General features: G+C 32.4%; 1 protein-coding gene and 2 pseudogenes across 2 annotated transcripts; 2 read left to right on the forward strand and 1 right to left on the reverse strand.

The window, feature by feature from the left end:
• The first annotated feature begins 6,799 nt into the window (after positions 1-6,799).
• On the forward strand, positions 6,800-8,383 carry LOC105121318 (probable inactive purple acid phosphatase 2; annotated as a pseudogene).
• Positions 8,384-10,227: 1,844 nt separating this feature from the next.
• Positions 10,228-13,550, reverse strand: LOC105121327 (putative SNAP25 homologous protein SNAP30). Of its 2 annotated transcripts, none has more exons than XM_011019924.1 (6): positions 13,292-13,550; positions 12,129-12,663; positions 11,116-11,209; positions 10,910-11,034; positions 10,721-10,818; positions 10,228-10,503 (listed from the first exon to the last, which is right to left on the reverse strand). In XM_011019924.1, the coding sequence occupies exons 2-6, from the start codon at positions 12,558-12,560 to the stop codon at positions 10,404-10,406; spliced, it is 849 nt and encodes a 282-aa protein (XP_011018226.1). In that variant the 5' UTR covers positions 12,561-12,663; positions 13,292-13,550; the 3' UTR covers positions 10,228-10,403. The 2 variants fall into 2 exon arrangements, with proteins under 2 accessions (XP_011018226.1, XP_011018220.1); XM_011019918.1 differs by having other exon boundaries at positions 12,129-12,670.
• Positions 13,551-13,836: 286 nt separating this feature from the next.
• On the forward strand, positions 13,837-17,137 carry LOC105121341 (alpha-1,4 glucan phosphorylase L isozyme, chloroplastic/amyloplastic-like; annotated as a pseudogene).
• Positions 17,138-22,521: the final 5,384 nt, after the last annotated feature.

A 22,521-nucleotide genomic window follows, 5' to 3' on the forward strand; every position in this document is an offset into this window, starting at 1 on the left:
GTGCTGGTTTCTTGAAGATGTCTCAAGTGAAGCAGAGGTAGGGACTCCAGTGGCGGTTGATGATGTGAAGAAGAAGAGGAGGAGCAGAGCCAAGATTAGGAGGCCGTGACTAGACAAGGTGGTGGATGAAGAAAAAAGGTTCTTCATGGTTGAGAGAGATAGAGGGGAAGGGAGATAGCGATTGTTGGAGAGATCGCTTGGAGAGAAATGAGAAAGGAAGGAAAGGAAGATGGGGTTAGAAGAAAAGGGTTTTAATGCGAAGCAAGAGAAACATGAAGAACCCTTTTAATGCGAATATAATTTGTCAAAGAACAAAGGGGGCCACTTTTTCTGGAAATCGACTTTTATCTTTCTCGTCAAATTAATTAGTCACGAATTCATGGGGGTACAAACTATATTGCTCCTCAAACCGATATTAGCTAAAATTTATTTCTTTATTTAAAATTATTTTTAAATTATTTTGATGTGTTGTGTTAAAAATAAATTTTTACAAATAAAAAAATAATGTATTAATATATTTTTAAATAAAAAATATTTTAAAAAATAAGTATTATCATGTTTCTAAACATTTTTTTTAATTGATTGCGAGACTGATAAAAGAAATAGATAATTACGATAAAAAGAAGAACTTGAGATTGTATATTTTCAATTTGACTCAAATATATATTCATCTGAATAACTGGGTGTCGACCGCTAGTGAAGTTGACGGAGATAATTTAATACTTAAATTATTTAATACTCTTCTATTACGTGGCAGGACCATTTTGAGACATCTCGTTGCATTGCGTTAAAACGGTAGCTTGAAATTAAATACACTTGATTTTTCTTATGACCACACTTAATGATTTGGGTTTGCGAGGGGAAAAAAAGACAGGTTAAGCTGGGGTGAATTGCATCATTCAGTCCTGTTTGTTTTTATGTTTGAAATAATGTTTTGTGATTTTTTGAATTATTTTTTATTTTTTAATCATTTTGATGTTAAAAATAATTTTTAAAAAATAAAAATTATTATTTTCATATGTTTTTAAACAAAAAAATTTAAAAAACAATTATTATTATTTAAAAAAAAAAAAAGAGGACGGGGAGTTTAGAATTCGTGTAGACCGACAATCCAATATTATTTATCCAAGCTTGACACGGACACAACCAAAAAATCAACTGTTAGTTGCGAAGGGAGGGTTGGGGAGGGGGTGTGTGTGTGTGTGGATCTAGGGTTGGGGAGGGGGTGTGTGTGTGTGTGTGTGGATCCACGCATATTCTCTGCCGTTTAATTGCATGGCCATATTTCAATATACATGGGATCAAAACGTTCGTGAACATGTACAGCTCGCGTGGATCCGGAACCCTAAATCTGGGCACATTAATTAGGATTGTCATTGGGGAAGAGGAGCTGGAGACCGTTGCCCAGACTTCAGAGGATTTACTGTCTCGTTCCAATTTCTTCACGGATGTTGCAGATAAAGTCATGGTCTTCGGATCCATGAAAGGACTGCATTTTATTATGACTTGATGAGGTCACGGGAAATATGGCCTCACGCACGTCCCACCTGAAAGGGCCAGCTTGAAGTGACTGTTCATAATTATCATTTATCAAACCAGATTAACTACTTGGGACATTAATCAAGCCAGTTACTTCAAATCTAACTCGGATTGAGTTTGTGATTAACTACTTGGGACATTAATCAGTGTAACTTAATTGACTCGATTAAAATTGATTAATCATGTGAGATCCGCTTAAGATTTGGCATAACCAAAAGGTTAACCTTGAAAAAATAAAATAAAAGCCAAATTATTTATATTATTGACCCCGGGTAAGTCTTTTTTTTGAAGGAACAAGATGTCGGGCACTACTAGCATGTTTTTTAATATGAAAACAAATTTTAAATTGCGTGGGAGTTAATTTAAAGTGTCCCTGTTGATTTTTTAAGTCCAGAAATAATTCAGAGATATAGTAAAAAGATAGTTTAATTATGAAATACTTAAGGTGATAGTTTTTTAAAACCACGAGACAACATTTTAAATTAACTTAATTAATTTGGAATAATGATGAAGATTCATCACCTGAATTATAAAATTATGATGATTTTATAAAAAATAAATTAAAACAAATTATAAAGCATGATTTTAAATCAACATGAGTTAAATAATAAAATTCAAAAAAATATAAAAACAAATCTAAAAAAAATTACTTGAATTAACCTACTAAACTCGTGTCTCAGGTCATAAAAATAAGATAACCTCACAAAAATAAAAATAAAATAAGTTATAAAATCCAATTATCAATCAACCTAATACTGAGAGGTGAACTAAGAAAACATCAATCTAAAAATAAATAAATAAAATTAACTTATATTAAATTATTAAATTCACAATCTAAATTATAAAATTAGTATAATTTTATATAATTATTTATACTAAAAAAATAAATTAAAAAAATAAATGAACAAAAATAATAGACCCATCAAATAATGAACAAACACTTGGGCTTGGCTGGCATTGCCCAATGGACTTGAAAAAATAGTTATCTTTGCGGGCAAAGTTTTTTTTTGGTATATTGTGTTATTTGCCTTTTAATTTTATTAAATAAGATAGATAAAATTAAATTCCAACATTAAATTTGATGATTAAAAAGTCACTGAAAAGTTAGAATTATGATATTTCAATTAAAATATAATTTTAAAAGTATTTTTCTTATCAAAAACATCTTAAATAACCCTAAAATTGTTTTAAAATAAATAAAAATCCAAAATTAAAAAAAAAAAGATGAGCTCAAATTTTCTTTTATAAGCAAGGTCAATGCCAAATAATATTTTATTATAACTTTTTTGACCAAATATAACATATTGACACCAAAATTAATATTTTTCATGCCCCATCTAATTTCTTTATATTTTTTATTATGATCCCTGTCTTTGAATTATATCATTCATTAACAAATTAAAAGTAAATAGCAACAAATTATGCATAAGAAAGATCAAATTAAAAATGAAAAAAATAACGAATAAAATAAAAAAGAAAAAAATGACACTACCCAATCCATAGTAATATGTAATACAACCACAATGTAAAATCTTAATGTTTATATATATATACATATATGATCTTTTCAAATAACTAGTCTATTAAATTATTCTAGTGATCTTCGCGTCATTCTAATCATTCTAAGCCTACATCGGATTAGATATTGTATTAGGTTGATAAGTATGCTCCTGTTTCAAGATCTAATAATGTTCATTTATTGTTTGGTATCGCAGTTTAACTATTTTTTAAAAAAAACACCATTTTAAATTATTTTTTAGTATTTTAAAATTATTTTGATATGTTAATAATATTTTTTTAATATTATTTTTAATATTTTGATATTATATTACAAACAATCATATTAAATTTTAAGATAGCAGTAAATTGCACAACTTTTTAAATTATTGTGTTTGAGAAGACCCAAATACCCCTTCCTTTTTATCCTTTTGATTTTTAAATTGTGTTCTTAAAAAAACGAAGAGGTGTTAGAGAGTAGTAGACTTATTTTTTATATTTTAAATTTAACATTAACATATTAAAATACTAAAAAATATTAATTTAAAATTAAAAATAAATTTTTTTAAAAATAATTTTAAAACACAAAAAATAAATACCAAAATAAAAAAAGTTAATCAAGTCTCTTAAACACGAAATATAAGGCTTGCGATATTCTTGCTGCCCGTTACCACCTCCACACTCTCACTTATATGATCATTACTGTTATCTCCTTTGCAACATCATAATCGCAAGACCCTTTTTTATATTGCAAGATATCTTTTATTGATAAAAATTTATACAAAACAAATGCTCCTTAAATATTAGTGATTTATATCAGGATCCACATTTTATCTCTAAATTTCCCTACCCTCACCTAAACAATATAAACATTTCATTGCTTAATATCTTTTCATACCCTTAACACTTTTAACTTTGCCAAACCAGTATAAGGTGAATAAAAAAATCAAACTTTAAAAATATTTAAGAAATATATATATATAAGTAGAACGTTATGTAATTTTTATCCTGTATTGATATTTTTTATCAAGTGGGAATGATCTTTATTTTATAAATCATGGCAAATTACACAGAAAATCATGCACAGATCCATTAACTACCGCAAATGGATCTGCCTATGTCCCACAGCATGGAACGCGAAAACAACTTTTAGTAATTTAAATTTTCAATAATCCGTTGGCATGAATATTCATTATCAAAAAATTAATAAATATAAACATAAATATTAAAAATATATTTTTATCATAAATCTATTAACGGATTTTATCAATGAAAATATTTATTTATTATGTAGTGAGAGAATTACAATAAAAAACAAAATAATTAAAATAAAGCAAAAAAATAATAACATGATGACTTTGCCAATAGAATTACCGTCGGTAAAACCGTTGAGAAACTGTGAATGCTATTCATCATATCAGTTACAGAAAGAATCACTGACAAAAATTCTGTTAGTATTTTTCTGAGAGCTCTGAAACTATTCACTTTCCGGTTGCATCATTAATTATTGTTATTTACAGATAAAATCACCAACAAATTGAAAAGTAGTTGGAATATATTTTGCGGTTTTATGAAAAATTTAGATTAAATTAAAAATTTTAATTAAATATTACAGACAGAATTATCGACGAATTGAAAAGTCGTCGATAATATTTGATGATTTCTGAAATTTTTTTATTAAATTGAAAATTTAAATTAAACATTGCAGACAAAATCATCAACATGATAATTTAAAATATTAATATTTAATTATCCATGGCTAAAATGCCCTAACAAAAAGTCTAGAATGTCTAATTTCACAATAGACCTATATCCTTTATTCTTCTTCTTCTTCTTCATCCCGTATATAAAAAATATCAATATCTATTTATTTTTCTTCTCTTTTCTCTTTAACTCCTTATATTATTTTCGATGCTCGAGTATGTCTTTTTTTTTTAATTTTTTTTAATTAATACACTTTAAGAATTTTGTTCTCTTCTTAACTTTATTGACAACTACATCAAGGTAAGATTTTTTTTCTTTTTTTTTTCACTATATTTGTTTTTTATTTTATTTTTAATTATTTTTGTTATTAATAACTATATTAATGTTGTTGTAGGATTTTTTTTCATATGAGATAAATTTTTAGTTGATTTATTTATAGGATTTAAATTTTTTTCATATGAATTTTTTTAGTTGAATTTTTTTGTTTGTTTGAGTTGATTTTCTTCTTCTTTTTTTCAAGTATTTTGAGTATTATAGGGTGTTGATTTATATTAATTTAATTATTTTATAATTTTAATTTTATATTAATTTAATTATTTTATAATTTTGATTTTTTTTTAAAAAATATTTTTAAATAATTACCAGCGGAATTACATATTGTATTTTGACAAGAAAAATATTAGTGGAATGAAACAAATAATGTTTTTCATTTTTTTTGTCAATAAATCCATCTGTAATAATACTTTTTTTATTACTAATTTTTTTTAAATATTATTACCAATAAATTTACTGATAAACAAAAAATTACCGATGATAAATTCATCGATGAAATATTTTCGTTGATGATTTTATTGGTAAATTAATTACCAATAGAATGATAGTGTAAATACTAAAGAAAATTTTGTTGGTAAATTTAAAGATTATAGTAGTAATTTACTAAGATTATGAAAAATAATCTTCTTAAAAATATATATTAAAATATTTTTATAAATTAAAAATGTATAAAAATAAAATAGTTAAAGTGCTTGCAACCTAATTTAAATATTTATATAAAAAAAATATAGAGAAGAAGATGGCTAGTATTGAAAGAAAATTCGCAATCAGAAACAACTAAATGGCAACAAGCCTAGCCCACCCACATTTCAGATCCCAACTCAACAAGATCAATCGAACTCACCTTCTAGTTTCTCCCTCACAAACGAAAGATATCAAGACGAAGAAACTCTCTCTCCTTCTCCTTCTCTCACCACACTCAAACTTCCCTCTCCAAAGCCCAAATTCACAATCTCCGTTACCCCAACAACCCTCCAAAAATCTGGTGACAGCAATCATTTCCTGGTATAACATTGACTCACCTTCCAAACTCAATTGGCTCGGTCTCTACTCAACTACTGGCTCTCTTAACGAGCACTCCACCGGCTACAAGTTCCTATCTTCCTCTCCTTCCTGGCAATCCTGGTCGGGTTCCATTTCCTGGCCCATCACGGTGTTTTGGTTGCTTTTTTGGAGCTGCCTTGTTGTTTGCCTCATGGTAGAATTTCTTTATTTTTATTTTTTTATATTTTCGAAATCACATACATCCATGCCTTTAGGGATGAAAGCTACATGGGAAAAGACAAAAATTCCTGCTTTCCCTACGTCAGGTTCATGCTTTTCATGGGATCTCTAATTGAGTTAAGGATCGGCTTTTTATTGCCTTTTGCATTTATTTTTCTTCTACTTGCTGTGTAATTGTAGATTGCATTCTGCTACAAATACCGTTCTTTTTTTTAGATTAACGTGGGTGTTCGGGTTAATTTGTGCGTACCACGACTAATTACACGGGTCTTAAAGTTAACGACTATGTAAGTCTCTAATGACCATAATATAAGCAACCAAGAACTCGAACCTGAGACCACAAAAAGAGCAAACCTCTTAATCCCAAATCTTTACCACTTAGTCACCACCTAGATAGTCTTAAAACTACAAGTTGTTAGCTGAATAATTTGTTTCAATCTCTCTTTGTATTCCTTGTTTTGTACTGACTGCCAAACAACTTAAACTTTTTGAGAAACAATATGACATCAATTATCAAAACAGAAGTCAACCACAGTTTTTGTGGTCACCTAGAGTGTAAAATTCTGCTCTCGTTGGCACTTTTCACACGGCCAGCTGCACTGTGATATTTCTCTGTAAAATATTCATGAGTGGATGAAGGTAGTATCATCTGTTTCTTGCCCAGAGGACCCTACGAACGTCACTGCAGCAGCGACAATTGTAGTTGATAAATTTCAATTAGCTAGCTGGTCCACCATCTGAGTTGGAAATATTTTGATAACTGGATGGAAGTGGCTCTAAGGGTTGGAACACGACTCGGAGTTTTGTCTCACGGAATGGAGACTCGGATGAAACGATGGCCTTCCTGTTCGGAGACATGGGAATTCCAACACCATATGCTACCTTTATCAGTGCACAAGACGGAAGCATATCAACCATGAAGTGGATCCTCCGTGACATAGAAGCTATTGGTGACAAGCCTGCTTTCGTTTCTCTTCTTGGAGATATCAGCTATGCAAGAGACTGCTAATGGTTGTGGGACCATTTTTTTACTCAAGTGGAACCTGTTGCATCCAAAGTGCGCATACCATGTGTGCATTGGTAATCATTAGTATAATTGGCTTTTACAGCCCTGGAAACCGGATTGGTCCAATGCAGTTTACGGAACTGATGGCGGTTGTGAATGTTGGTTCCTTGCAGCCTTAAATTTAACATGCCAGGGAACTCTTCAGAGTCAACTGGGACTCGTGCTCCTGGACTCGAAACCTTTGTACATATCAACTAAGACCAATTTCGTTTCTGGGAGCAGCCGCTATAACTTTGTAAAGCAAGATCTGGAATCAGTTAACTGGAGCAAGACCCCTTTTGTGGTGGTCCAAAGGCACAGACCAATGTAAACTAGAGCAACAAAAACAGGGATGCTCCTTGAGGAACAAAATGCTTGAGCACTTGGAACATTTGTTTGCGAAAAGCAATGTCACCCTTGCATTGTGGGGTCATGTGCATAAATATGAAAGGTTCAGTCCAGTGTGCAACTTCACCTGCGGAAGCACTTGGAAGGGATTTCTGGTCCATGCTGTGATTGGTATGGCAGGACAAGACTGACAGACCATCTGGGAGCCAAGACCAGACCACCCCAATCATCCAATCTTTCAACAGCCTGACCGGTCTTTGTACCGTGGGGGCGAGTTCAAGGAGAAGCTAACACTTACTTTGTAGGGAACCAGGATGGACAGATGCATGATATGGTGGAGATATTGGCATCTGGAGAAGTTCTCAGTGGTGGTGACAGTATTAGTAAGGAAGCTGGAGACAGGATTAAGGTGATTGATTCTACTTTCCCATGGTATTTCAAGGGGTGCTCGTCCTTGGGGCTCTGTTGTGGGTTATATTCTCGGCTACGTTTCCCTTTCCAGGAAGCAAAATGGTAACTGGGCCAGCTGGGCCTAGACTCCTGCGAAAAGAAAGGAGATCTGAAAGACTACGAGGAAATTATGATGCTGGCTGCACATGCATGCAGTACATGTTTCCTTGTAGTTTCGGAGCGCTCGTGTGCGGGCGTCATTAGGGATGTGCTAAAATGAAGCCCTCCTTTTAGTCTAGAGTAAGCTCGTTTTTTTCAGAGCAGTTTTAAAAATCTATTTTTATCCAGTTATATTTTAATTAAAATAGATATTTTTAATAAATACAACAACTTAAATCATAGAGAAATTGGTGAAGGATTTTTTTTTTCATGTAATTTTTTTATGAAAACATGTTTTTTATTTTTATTTTTTATTGATAGCATATTTTTTAAATAAAAACTAAAAAGAGTTAAAATAAATATTTATTAAAATGTTTATCATTTGAATCGAGAAGGAAAAAATATATTATTTAAATTATTATTTTTCTTATTCAAGTGTTTTTTTGGAAAAAAATATAAAAAACATTGTTTAAAAAAAAAAAAAACTCATCATAATATGTAAAATAAATTTCAATTAAAAAATATAAATTTATAATGAAAAATTTTTATGATGAGAAATAATAAAATAGATATTTTATTTTACTGCCTTTTCTTGAACATATATATATATATATATATATATATTAAAATACATATTAGTTTCATATATAATAACTCACAGGTGGAATTGGATAATATTTTAAATGTATTTTAATTATAGGAGGTTGTGAGCGATGCATGGGCTTGCAACACTAGACTCATGTTGCCTAATTTTTTCTTTTAAAAAAATAAACAACATGTTTTTGTTAAATAAAAAAAGAATTTTTTATTTATCTAGATAGTTGATAAGTTGTCTTTTAGCTCAAATTATAATCATATTTGATGGTTAGAAATTCAAGGCTCAAGTTCTCGAACCTCAAAAAATTTTCATCAAATTTATTTTTAACACAAAATACCATACAATCAGTCTAAAAAACCAAATTAATTAAAAAACTCTCTTGCACCTTGATTTACTTTTTCTAACAAGATGAAAATTTCAAATTATCTTTATAAAACTTCTTTTAGACGAGCTCATATATGTCAAGGTTGATTTTTTTTTTGGTTAAAATATTCCCAACCAACTTTTTTTTTCTCTTTTTATTTTTTGCTGATTTTTTTTCTTCTCCCTCACTACTCAGAGACTAAAACAAGAAAAAAAATGAATTTTAGGATTGAAACATAAATTCCTAAAACTCAAGGAGCTAAATGATGCATAAATTGAATTTTTTAAACCAAATTGAAGTGTTTTTGTGCCGTTTGAATTGGGGGTCTGTTTTGGTCTAATTTTTTTTAACTATAATATTAAATCTAATTTATAAAATTAATCTTCAATTGATCATTAGAATTTTTCCCTACACTTCATATACGCGAGAAAAGCGAAGCCTAACAAATAAAATGTTGCAAACATAACGTGAGAATAAAATAAAAAAATAAAAATTCAATGATTAAAATTAAAAAAAAAAACGAATAAACAATGTTGTGCATAATGACAGAATAAAATGTGAAGAGATAACAATAATCTGTAATATATAGTTAAAGAAGGTATGCTTTTAGTTAGTTTGTAGATGTAAATGAAGCCTTCCTGGTTGTTTCGGCAAATTGGGTGGCTAAAAAACTACATTATGCTTTTATATCATTCCTGTAGATACTAAATACCAATCTTTGGTCTTTAGTTAGTGAGAACAAAAGCATTACACGTTTTTGTAGGGATATGTTTTAATGGATTCAAAACTAATCTGTTTGCAAACTCATTGCATTCTGTTTATAAATTGCTTCATCCTGGGTTTAAGACAATGGTTTAACTGTTTTATACAGTAACACAATCTGAATGTCACTGCCAATAGAGCTCACATAATTTCATGGGAGATCTCTCTCTCTCCTTTTGTTTTGTTGTCAGTGGAGCATCAATAGTCCTGATTCTCCTAACCTGTGAGTCTGTGAAGTAGATGCATCATTGTGGAGAAATTATATGCCAAAGAAGCGAGGAATAGATTTTGTATTAACAGTATCTTGAAAGAGAAACAACACATGCACTTTGTATACAACTGGGGACTTGACAAAACTTGCCGCTGCAATAGCTAAACAGAAGTTCTGTAAACTGAATTCTGAATTCAGTAGCTGAAGGTGATACACGCTGCCCGGCGTTTCACTTCCCAAGCAAACGGCGTGCACGTTGATTAGCTCCTTTCACTCGAGAGTTCAGCTCATCAACATCATCACTAAGGTGATCAAGGGATTTATTTTGCCTGCATCAATGACATAATTTAGAACAATAAGATCACAAATCGCATCAATGACATAATTAACAGGACTTGCAATGAGGCAGACAGTAGCTTTGCTAGCATAGAATGTTGCTTCTCAAGATTTATTCTAGGAAGAGAAGCGAAAAATGTTTATGACGAACTTGCAATTGCAATGCACCAAAACATCATTTTTTTCCATCGAGAGTGACGTCAAACTGACCTGTTAAGTTCACTTCCCATATCAATTGCCATGCCTTTTAAATCACCCAAGATGTTGCTTAAATCTGAAAGTGCATCATCTTGCTTTCCCTTCTCTGCCTGGTATCATCACAGCCATTTATGCATAACTTCCAATATTACACTACAATTAAATTCTCCCAAGTTCCAATCACCAGCCAAGGAAACTAACCTCAACTTTCTGCAGTGCGCTTGATGGTTCAGGAGGAGGTGTTATAGGAGCTGAATGTCCTCTAGGAGCTAAACCCAGCTTTTCTCTTTCTCCTCTGTTGTATTGGTTCAGTTTGGAAGGTTTATCTGTAGCCAGTAAAGCAGTTCAAAGAAGAACACAAGGCAAACAATTCTTAGAAAATGAAACAAGCCAGTGATGCTAGAAACCTGCTGTGATCAAAGGTCCTGTTATGTCCCGGGTTTTCTTTGGCTTCCAAGGCTTAGAGAAAATGCCTCCGAGATTGTTTAAGAGCTTCTCACCCTGATATTACCAGTTTGAGATCATTAGAAGCTATCACCAACTGTTTGTGAAATGATGGAAAGATACAGGAAACGAGATCAAAGAAAACCAAATGTAGAACCAAGAAGAAAGTCTTTTCAAAACAGTCATATATGCTCTTCAATGGTAATCCATTACCAGGTAATGTTTCTTTGTAAACAGTAAAGCAAAATAAAAGCTTCCTTTCGTTTTACATCTGTATTTTTTTTTCTGGGTGAGTTGTCCTCGTTTTAGTTTCTTGAGCCAAGCAGACTACTGTAATAGAATGACAGATTATCTTTATAGAATTTAAAAATCAAGCCTTACCGTATGCAACATATCTTCAAGGTATGCTTTCTTTCTACAAAATTTTTCTCACATCTAATCAAGCAAATAATGAGCTCAATCCTTATCTAACTGAACTGATGCCTCGTAAACGTACTCTCTTATGCAAGTTAAGGACCAAAAAGCCATAAGGGGGCATGGCCAAAATTTTGCATCCCCTGCAAGGGTCTTGCCTTCCAATAAAGCATATGCTGAATTGCATGAAATTTATGTAGAAAAAATCCTTGGTCTTGTTATCAAATTCAACTGAAACAGAATTATCTTCACACAAGCATATAAGAAAAGGGCCTGTTGATGACATAAATATACACATTGCTCAACCTAACATGATACATTATGGATTTGCTATTGCTTAGAGTCAGATAACACGGAACTTTCGTAAGTACTGATCCAAGGTAGGCCGAATTAGCCAAAATGAACCAAGTCTAAACTCTGGAGATAATAAGATAAGAAGTATTACCATCATCTTCTCTCCATTCTTTTTAAATAAAACAACCATCAGTTTTCCACCTCGACTAATGCAATTCTTATAAACAGTCGAACGAACAATGATTTCATAACAACGCATTGAGCTTACCTTACCGAGATCCTTATCCATATCAACAGCCATGTTGTGGGTCCTGGTGATTTGTTCACCCTGAGCATGCAACATATCAAGAGTCCTTGTAGCGTCTTGTCTGATATCTTCGGCAATCCTGAGGCAGTTAGTAACACTCTTTGTTGTCTCCTCAGCCTTGTAGGTAGCATATTTCTCCAGTTCTTGAACACTTTGGTTCTCTAGCCCTCCTGAGTCACGGAAATCGTTCTTGTATCCTTCTCTATCATCGAAAGCATCACTGGGGACATTAAGCATGGGCTCAGAAGAAGTTCGCTTTCCGTGATGAAGTGCTTGCTTGGCATTGGATTCATCATCTGAATCAAAAGGGTTAGAGGTAAAAGAGGCTGGAGGGTTCACTGGACTTTGCTTAGTAGGTTTATTATTTGCTGGTGATTTCCTAAATCCAAACATTTTAACTATGAGCAAAACCTGTGCACGTCAATTGGACAGTTCCTTGGTTGGAAGTGCAAAACCCAAGAAAAGGGTACAATGGTATCTGCGTGAAACTTCAATCCTGATACCTAAACATAAAACGCGTCAATCAGCTGTAATGGCAATTGAGATTTTTCTTCCCAATCTATTTTATTTTCTTTACTAAGAAAATGTTTCAGGATGCTAACAGCATATTTGCCAACCATTAGTATTAAATCTCAAGCCAAACACAAACATTAAAAACACCCAGAAATCAATTACCAACATAACTCCAATTAACATAAATAGATGAGAGAAAGAAAGACAGAACCAGAATTTTGCAAGACATTAAAGTTAACAAATATGAATGGGTCGTAGATTTGATAAGAAGAAAAAAAACGGAGGAACCACTGAAAATGGAATCCCAACTCCTCCTTTTTGATTATCTTGGGTCTTGAACACAACAACAAAAGAAAGATGCCAAATTAATGAAACGAACAACGGAATTTATCCCTGAAGACTGAAGATTAACGTTCCAAATAACCAAAACTAGAATCTCTCAATCTTATCCAGAAAATAAGGCAAACAGATCAAGAACCGTGCTGAAATAAGCAAGATAAGCATGAGGGAAAAAATCATCTTGCTTCGAAGTAATGCAAGATGGAGAAATCAAAAGAACATCACATTAAAAAGTGGAACTAAAGAAGGGAAAGAGATCAAATAATGGGTACCTGAGATCAGAATGAAGAATGAGAGCAGCAATTATAATTCCTTTCCGATTGCCAAGAGAAGTTTCACGTAAAGCCCGTGGATGAGAATCAAAGAATGGTTACCCGAAAACAAACTCCTCCTTTCTAATAGAAAGAGAGAGTTTTTGGTAAATATTGTCTGCCTATCTGTCTATGTTTGAATGAATCAAACAGATGGGAGGCACTGCGTAAAATAAGGAAGGCTAAAATCTCGTCTTCATGGAGGAAGAAAGAGTCTGCTTTTGTTATGATACGAGTCCCCCCTCAATTTTTAGACCGTTGGGATCCTTTTGTCCTTTTCTCCCGTGAGTTTTAATTGAAAAACTGGTTTGGTGGACAAAGTCCATATTGGATGTCTCTAACCAGGCCCATCGTTTTTTTTCAAATTTCGTTTTCTATTGGATCAAGCCCAACTGGTTGCTGACTTAAGAAGGGGGATATGGTTATGGGCCTAATTGGGCTTACTTAACAAGACGCATCTAAAACCGAAACCCCACTCCCTCTTTCACTCTCTGCGATCGATACTTCCCTCGTCTTGAGCATGGAGGAAAGCTACTATCACACGAGAAAAAACCAAAACCCAACTCTCTCTTTCACCAATCCATCTAAAAAAGAGCAGAGAACAACAACAATTCATGGCTGCTTTACCATTCTCTGCGGCTCAATTGAAATTCAGTTTCAGGTTCCACATGTGTTTCAGGCTTCAACTGCAGTCTGCAGAACCAGCCTTTCAAATCTATTCATTTCTAGAACCCCACGATTTTTCTCGTTGAAGAAGAAGAAACTTGTCTTTCAAAAACATTGCTAGAGGCGTAAGGCAAGATTGAAAGATCCCACAGTCAATGGAGAAGGTTCTTGTTGTGCTACTCGAAAGCTTCTTCCCTTTCTAGTCTATTTCGCGTTCTCTCATTCAACAGCATGTACTGATATTGCGCATGTGCTTTTATACTGTGTTTGCAGCTTCGTTAGATACCTTGGAACCTGATTCAGCATCTATTGCAGCCAACATTAAATACCATGCAGAATTCACACCATCATTCTCTCCAGAACTGCAGAGAGCGTTCGCGATTCGCTACTCATAAATTGGAATGCCACATATGAGTACTATGAGAAGATGAATGTAAAGCAGGCATAATATCTGTCTATGGAGTGCCTACAGGTTCAGTACTGTTGGTTTTCTGGTGGCCACAACTATTGAAAACCAATGCTGCTATGCTAGTTTGGTTTTTACTTGCAGTGCTGATGATTTGTTATGTACTGTGTTTTTTATTTTGCAGGGTAGAGCATTGGTAATTGCTATTGGAAACTTGGAGCTTTCAGGAGCCTATGCTGATGCTTTGAGAAAGTTGGAGGATGTAGCCGCCGGACAAGTAAGATATTTTGTTTTTTTTTTTTTCAGTCATCATGGCTGATAACTGCTTACTTTATGCTAAGTCACCAGATTTATGAGTGTGATATGATTTGGGTTTTCTTAACTCAAGATACCTTTTTTTTCTTTATAACGAATTTATCATTGATCAAAATATACTTAAGCAAATTATTTAAAAGGTTTGTACAATATACAAAAACCACAATACAAACAAAAGCAAACTGCTGAAAGTTTCAGCTTTGCAAAGAGCATCATATCTGTGATTTACAATAGCTTCCTGTAGAATTCTTATTTTGTCAAGTCTAGGTCGAACAAAGCTGGAAATTCTATCAACAATGACACCACCAACACTGAATTGTCCTGCATTGGGGGTATGGACTCAGGTCCAAGTATGGCTTGTTCAAAGAGCTCATCACAAAATATGGCAAATTGTATGCGTGCTTCTGTCCAGATATTTTCAAAGCACCTCAGTACATATTTGTACTGATTAGGAACGGTTTATTATTGTCATTATTAATATTTCTAATGCCAAAGCTGATGGTTCCAATTGATGATTTGTTGTGATCAGATTTGCTACATATTGAACCCCGGGGATGAATTTGTAGAGAGTAAGACACTAGGGTTGAAGCAACAATATACACTATGCTTTGCATCTCTCCAACACATAATTGCTCACTTGGAAAGGAGATCAGGGAAGCCTGTGAAATGGGAAAATTTTGCAGTGCAAATGAATGATACTTGTCCAAAACTTTGCATCCCGGAGCTGATAAGAATTTTGATGGATTGGAAGGGAGCTGGAAGGAAGCATAAGCTATTACTTGGAGGTACTTCCCAGCATGGGTTTTGCACTTATGTGGCTACCAGTTGTGCAGTAACTAAACTATGCTTGTTTCACAGTGTATGTCATGCCTATGTGTGTGCACATTTGCATGCACATGAATTATAGTTGATCCATACAAAGATCAACATTTCACTAAAACAGTTTTATACAAAATGATAACATTCTCGGAATAATTAGTTGCACTATATGCTGGCTTCTATTTGTGGTTGCTAATATTTCCTTGGACCTTTTGATACATGCAGAACTATTGTATGCACAAATCAAACAGTTCTACCTGAGGCTCTGGAGAAATGGTGTTTAGACCTTTTCAGGAACTGCTGCCTCGGCATGTTGAGATCTCTAGGATGATTGATGAAGAGGTAATATTAGAAAGACATGGTGATTTTGTCTCAGATCAATTTTTTTCTTCTGTTATCCAGCTGATTCATGCCATAGTTGTGGAGTATGGCGCTGAGGATCTCAACTTGTTGCGGCAAAAGCTAAAGCAAATGAGAATTTTTTATAACGTCAGGTTGCCTGAGTCAGTTCTAGAATTGTTAGTTAAACTAGAAAGTTCTGCTGTTGACTCCATAGAGGAAGTTGAAGTCTCAGATGAAGAAACTGAATCTACTGATGAAGAACAGTCTGAACAATAGGAAATTGATGAGACAAATGAGGCGGCATTTGAACCATATCCAAAACTGCCAAAGATGGTCCACGTGGCTAATCTATGTCTTCAGTAAATGGAGCTGCTGAGATTCACAGTGAAATAGTAAAAATTGAAGTATTTAATGAGTTCTATAAGGTAAGAGAATTTGCATGCTATTCTCTTCCTCGTATCACTTTCTCATGAAATTGAAGCGCTGCTATTTTTCCTAGGACTACTGTGCATTGAATGTTCTTCATGACAAAAGTAATTCCAGTATCGGTAATTTTTTGACAGTTGTGCCGTGAGAAGTTTCAGAATAAAACAAATGGGGCGACACCAAGAAGATGGATTCGTTTTGCAATCCAGAACTAGGTAAAATCATAACCAAGTACTATAACAGATGACTGGGTCATAAACACTTGGATACTGTCGACCCTTGGGAAGTTAAATTGCTATTTGCTACGTTACAGCCTACAGGTTGCAGTGTGCTCAACTTAGATATCTGGTGACATTCAAATTGGGATTTCACTTGAATGCATTTTCACAAGCACATGTTTTAAATGTCCCAATCTTGCACGACACGAGGCATTCCATCTACATTTTGGGACCACTAAATTTGACCTCATCAGTTTCGCACATATCATATTTTGACAGACAAGTGAGTTTTTGCAGTTTTCTTATTCCGAGGACCTTCAATCTGAGTGGGATGGAAGCAAAAAGAAGAAACAAGATCAAGGTTGAGGCCTTTCTTTAAGAGAAGACTGGATATATTGTCAATCCTGATGCAATGTTTGATGTACAGGTTATTTCCTGCCTGCCATTTCCTAGATCTGTTTCTGCTTTATCTGATTATACAACTCTGGAGGAAGCAGTTTTTGGTCCTTTTGTGTATGGTTCTTGATATCTGGTTTCTGGCACTAAATAGTTCTGAGTAAAACTTTGGCACTTATGTTGAAAAGTTGGGAATGATGACGATTAATGGTGATAACAGTGTCTTGAGTTTTATTGGTCTCACTTTATTTCATATCGGTGATGTTGAAAAAAAAAAGAAGCACATCTTTAAAGATAACTTCTTCATATTTATATTATTTATAAATGAAAAATATATTGAGTCTACAAATAATAACTCTAATTCTCAGGTTAAGTGCATACACGAATACAAGCGGCAGTTACTGAATATAATGGGAATTGTTTATTGTTATAAGAAAATGACAGAAATGGTTTCTGAAGAAAGAAAGGCAAAGTATGTTCTGTTCCTAGGGTATATATATTTGGAGGCAAAGTATGTTCCTAGGGTATATATATAATTGGAGGCAAAGCATTTGCTACATATGTCCAAGCCAAGAGGATGTTTGAATTTATGACAGAGGACCTTTTGTTAATCATATGATGCAGGCATGGATGACCTTTTGAAGCAAATGTTAGCAATTGTACTGTGGAAGCATATACAATATAAATTAGCAAATGTTACCTTGTTATAAAGGTCGAGATGAGCAGTTACTTTATTTTTTATTATTAAACCTATAAAGAGAATTTATAGCTAAATAAATAGTAATTAAAACTACAAATTAAGAGTTACTAAACGCATATAAATTATTATATATTTTTGTATAATAAACAAGGAAATGGGAATTATTGTGTAAAGCAACATAACATTCGAGGGATAACTGACCAATCGATTTAGAATAAACACTTTCCAAAAGATGCTTTCAAGCTTTCCTTCCCAATGCACAAGGCCACCGATTGAAATGAATGTGCAAGTTACCTCTACGGAGTAGAGTAATCATCGGATCAAAAAGTCTCGACAATGGAGGAAACATGCACCACTTTCTAAGAGATAAAAAGGGAGACTTTTGCCTTAATTACTCGCTTGCTTGGTGTTAGAGACATCTCTCTCATCAAGTTAGGCATGTCCCCAATATTAATAGGCCCATTAAACTACACTCCCTACCAAACTGAAGTCAATGATAAAGTAAGAAAAAACAAGTGACCAAACTGATGTGCCCCGCGAGGCGCCATTATTTCCATTCACAGCCCAACCAAGTGCAAGTCAATGAAAGTGTGACAAAATATGTGAATTTCTCCCCAACACAACATTGCAGCTTGAGGCTTCGAAGATACTACCTAACCAGCAGGTGGTAGGCATTCTATAAACCAGTTTTATGCAAACGTATAGAAAATAATTGCGAAGCGTATAGAAAGCTTGATCTGCTTGCTCAATCTGGAATTTTTGCAAATAAAATGCTTGAATTTTTTTTGAATCGGTGAAATATACATAAAATCAGAAAACCTTTCTCGTTGTCCTTTTCAACGTGAGCGATAGTGAAGGATGTGTGGTTTTTAGACATTAAAGTTGTGTTCGATGCATTGAGGATGTAAAAAGTGTCAAGAAGTGAAGTATTAAGGATGTTTAAGAAAATTTGAAAAAAAAAATTAGGGTAAAAGGAAATCCCTGCCGCTATTAACCAAAACAAATTTTAAATAAAATAAAATAAAATAATAAATAATATTATACTTGTGGTACAAAATGAAAAGGTGTAAATTAATTAATTAACATTATATTTTAAAAAATAAAGCGAAATTTATAAAAATAAAAATAAAGTTCTCCTCAAAACTCCTTTACCCTTTCCATTATATTACAAGGTTAACATTTTGCTCTTTTTTGGAGTCAAATGTTACCGTTCTTTAAAATTCTCTCACCCAGAATTTGTGCCCCACATAATTCCTTGAAAAAAATTTCCCATACGTTCATACTCATTATATTATATCCAAGGTTAAAAGATATTAGATTTTCATGCCGCATGTACTCACAATTTATTGGGTTGTGTATAATAAGTTTACTAAATTACCCCTCACTAGTAAAAATAACCTGCTTTGCTTGAAGGGTAATTCAGTTTTTTTATAAGATACAATTGTCGAATTCATATAGGTCATTATATCTGTATCGTATTTTTATAACACAATAAAATTACTAAATAACTTTATAGTGTTATTTTCATTTAATTATTTTAAGGGATATTTTTTTTAATGTTTTTCTAAAAACATACAATGATTATAATGCTCTTGAAATCAATATTTCCAAGCTTTGGCCCAAGGGTGTTTTTTACATTTCCTATAGGTTTTTCTATTATTATTAAGTCAGGTTAGGAGTGATTCAATTATTTTTTATTTTTAAAAATTATTTAAAAAAAAAAATTAATACGTGTAAAATGTAGCTTCATGTTTTTTGAGCAGCGTATGAGCCATATTTTGATAGAAAAACAATAATTTTTACTATGGTGTTTGAAGCTTCACGACATTCTCTTTCAAATGAAGCGATTCATATGATGTTTTTAATAATGATTTATAGCTGGCTACTCTTTCCTTTTCTTTTCCTTTTCTCTTTCTCCTTCGTGTTGAATTTCATGTTGGCTATAAAAAACAACTTTGTTACCTTATTTTATGACATTTCATATTTGACCCACAATACTTTAATTTCTAAGTTTGATTCTTATCTTTTTTTTTATGAAATTTTAATTTATTTTTAATTTTATCCTTCGATCTATAATCTTAATTTTTATTTTTTATTTGGAATTTTTTTGTGAATTTGATTTTTCTTTTCAATCTTATCCTTTAATTCAAAGTTTTATGATATTTAAGGCTAGACCCTCAATATTTTGATTTTAAATTTTGATTCTTAGCTCTTTTATCTAATTTTAAATTATTTTCAATATCATCATTGGATTCATAATCTTAGCGTTTTAATATTTTTAAATTTGGTTTTTATTTTCTTGATTTTTGTTTTAAATTCTTATGTTAATTTATTTTTTTATATTTTATCATTTAATTCAGAATTTGAAGTTATCATCTCATTTTTCAGGAGTCGATCTGAGTCAAATATTAAGTAGTAAGTTCTTATGTTAATTTATTTTTTTATATTTTGTCATTTAATTCAGAATTTAAAGTTATCATCTCATTTTTCAGGAGTGGATCTGAGTCAAATATTAAGTCAAATGTAAATTTGTTGACTTGAGTTAGTCCAAGTTAAATAATTTTTTTTGTTTTATAAAAAATATAAAAATAATATTATATAACAAACTAAAAAAAGTCAACTATGCCTTAGTAGATTTGTCACATATTAACCATGCTAATTTCATATCAAGTCATTTCTCTCAAAAATTCTTTTACAACCCAACTCACCCTAAATCTCAGATCACTCAAGTAATATACCAATCCACTATTTTGCTTTATATTGGGTTTTCCAGTTCACATTACCTTTCTTGCAAGTTTTAACAACTTAATCTTGATTTGTTGGTCCTTTGTTTTTAATTTTTTTTTTGTTAATAGATTTTTTTTTACAGACTTCATCTTTGTATATTTGTGTTCTTGAATATTGATAATCATGATTGTTTTTAATTTTTTTATAATATCAAGTCAAGAATTTTTTTCTCATTCTTTAAAATGCTTGATTATTAATTTTTTACATTAAAAAAAAAATTTCAATCTGGCCCCAGAGCAAATTGCCATGAATCCCAAAAAGCAAAGCTTTCATAGATTCTCACGAAGTCATGATCGGAGAGATTGAATTTATCATGATACCCACAACCTTATCTGAAAATACAACATGAATATATATATATATATATATATATATATATAGAGAGAGAGAGAGAGAGAGAGAGAGATCGCAAACCTCCAATATCCATGTAGTTCTGTCATTAAAAAAACTGAAGTTTACACGGTTGAAGCGTTAGTTTCTATTTATAATTTATACTATGCTTTAGCCCATGACCCTTGACTTATCAATCATGGTAGTGACAAATGGTCGAGACTCATCGTGACTTTATAGCAAATGTCCCTTTCGTTTAGCCAAGTCTGTAGCTCTTTATATCACAGGGTTGTCCAAAAATCATGCCCTCTCCACCACTAACTGTAATGATTATAAATTCATTTACAAACAAGAGAATTTTTTTTAATTTTTTTATGATTATACCACGAAGATCCTTCAATGCTTTTGCTCGTGGCATAATTAAATTCCGCATGGCCCATGTATATTTCCATCTTATTATTGCTCACTATCTAGTCCGTGCCCGCGGAAGCTCATGACTGCTCGGTCTTGACCTTGTCCACTTAATTACGTACAGCTAGACTTGCAATATACGTTGCTGTCCCATTAATATCAAATCGAACTAAATGAAAAATAAAAATAACTTTTCAAAGCTAGGCATCCATATTTTTTCCAGGAAATAGACAATCCGCAGTGTATTCCTTTGATTAATGGGCCTTAACATAGGTTTAGTTGGTCCCGGAGTAATCCTTGTCAAGAACTACGAGTCCTCAAAACTTGCAAGCGGATGTATGCATGCCTCGTCATTTCTATTTTCGTGTTCCTTTCTTTCCTCAATTAATTTACTATGTTATTTCAAGGCTATCCCAATGTATGTGTAATAAGATAGTCATCAATCAAATATTATCTTTGATTATTGATTGAAGCTTATTAAATTGAAGTAACAGTTATTGAAATGTAATTGTAGTTAATTTTGTGGTTATTTGACACTTTTGACTGCTAAGACAAAGAATTTGATACAAATATCAACAACCATTTAATTCAAAATACTTTTGAAAGAAACGGTGTTAACTCTAGTTTGGTCGGAGCTAGCTCCTTTTAATCTTGGTGAACTCCTTAGTGGTCTCTACCTCCGTTCTTGTTCTTCTCACTCGTTTTAATTCTGTAACTTTCCAAACGGAATGAATGTGCATTCTCTACTATGAAGCATGGCAAGAAAATTAAATGGTCAAAGAGAAAAGGATTAAAAAAGAATATCTCAATTATAGAGAATAAGGCTAGACAACTTAGAATTAGCAGCAAGCAAACAAAAGTTCGGTGATTTAAGATTTCTTTTCAGCTTATTCAAATTCCTTGGTAGAAGGCACTCGGATCAAGTTCCGACTAGCTGCCTGCCTAGTAGTAGTTCAAATAGTTCTCAAACTCCATATGGGGCATGGTGAGGTTGAAAACTCGAATTATTTATCAATCTTAAATAGAATTTATATTAAACAAGGCGCTCAGAACTTCATTGACTCGATCAAGTTATTATTGATCTGTTAAATCATTTAAATTTAACTAAATCAATATTCAAAGCAGCTTAGTAAATTAATGAAACATCGAATTGACCATTCATATTTGGAACCAGTCTATATAACATTATACATACAGTGGTGCTCGTGATGTTGTTTTCAATTAACATTAAATGAATGATGAGATATGATTATGACAACAAAGTTTTTATATATGATATGCTATAATCAAGATTGTAGTAGAATCGGTGGAACACACTTGTATTACGGTGCCTTCTTCCATACAGGAGGTCATGTAACCACTCATGTATGTTTTT

This window comes from Populus euphratica, unplaced genomic scaffold (assembly GCF_000495115.2).
Source record: "Populus euphratica unplaced genomic scaffold, PopEup_1.0 scaffold1.1, whole genome shotgun sequence".
NCBI lineage: Eukaryota > Viridiplantae > Streptophyta > Magnoliopsida > Malpighiales > Salicaceae > Populus > Populus euphratica.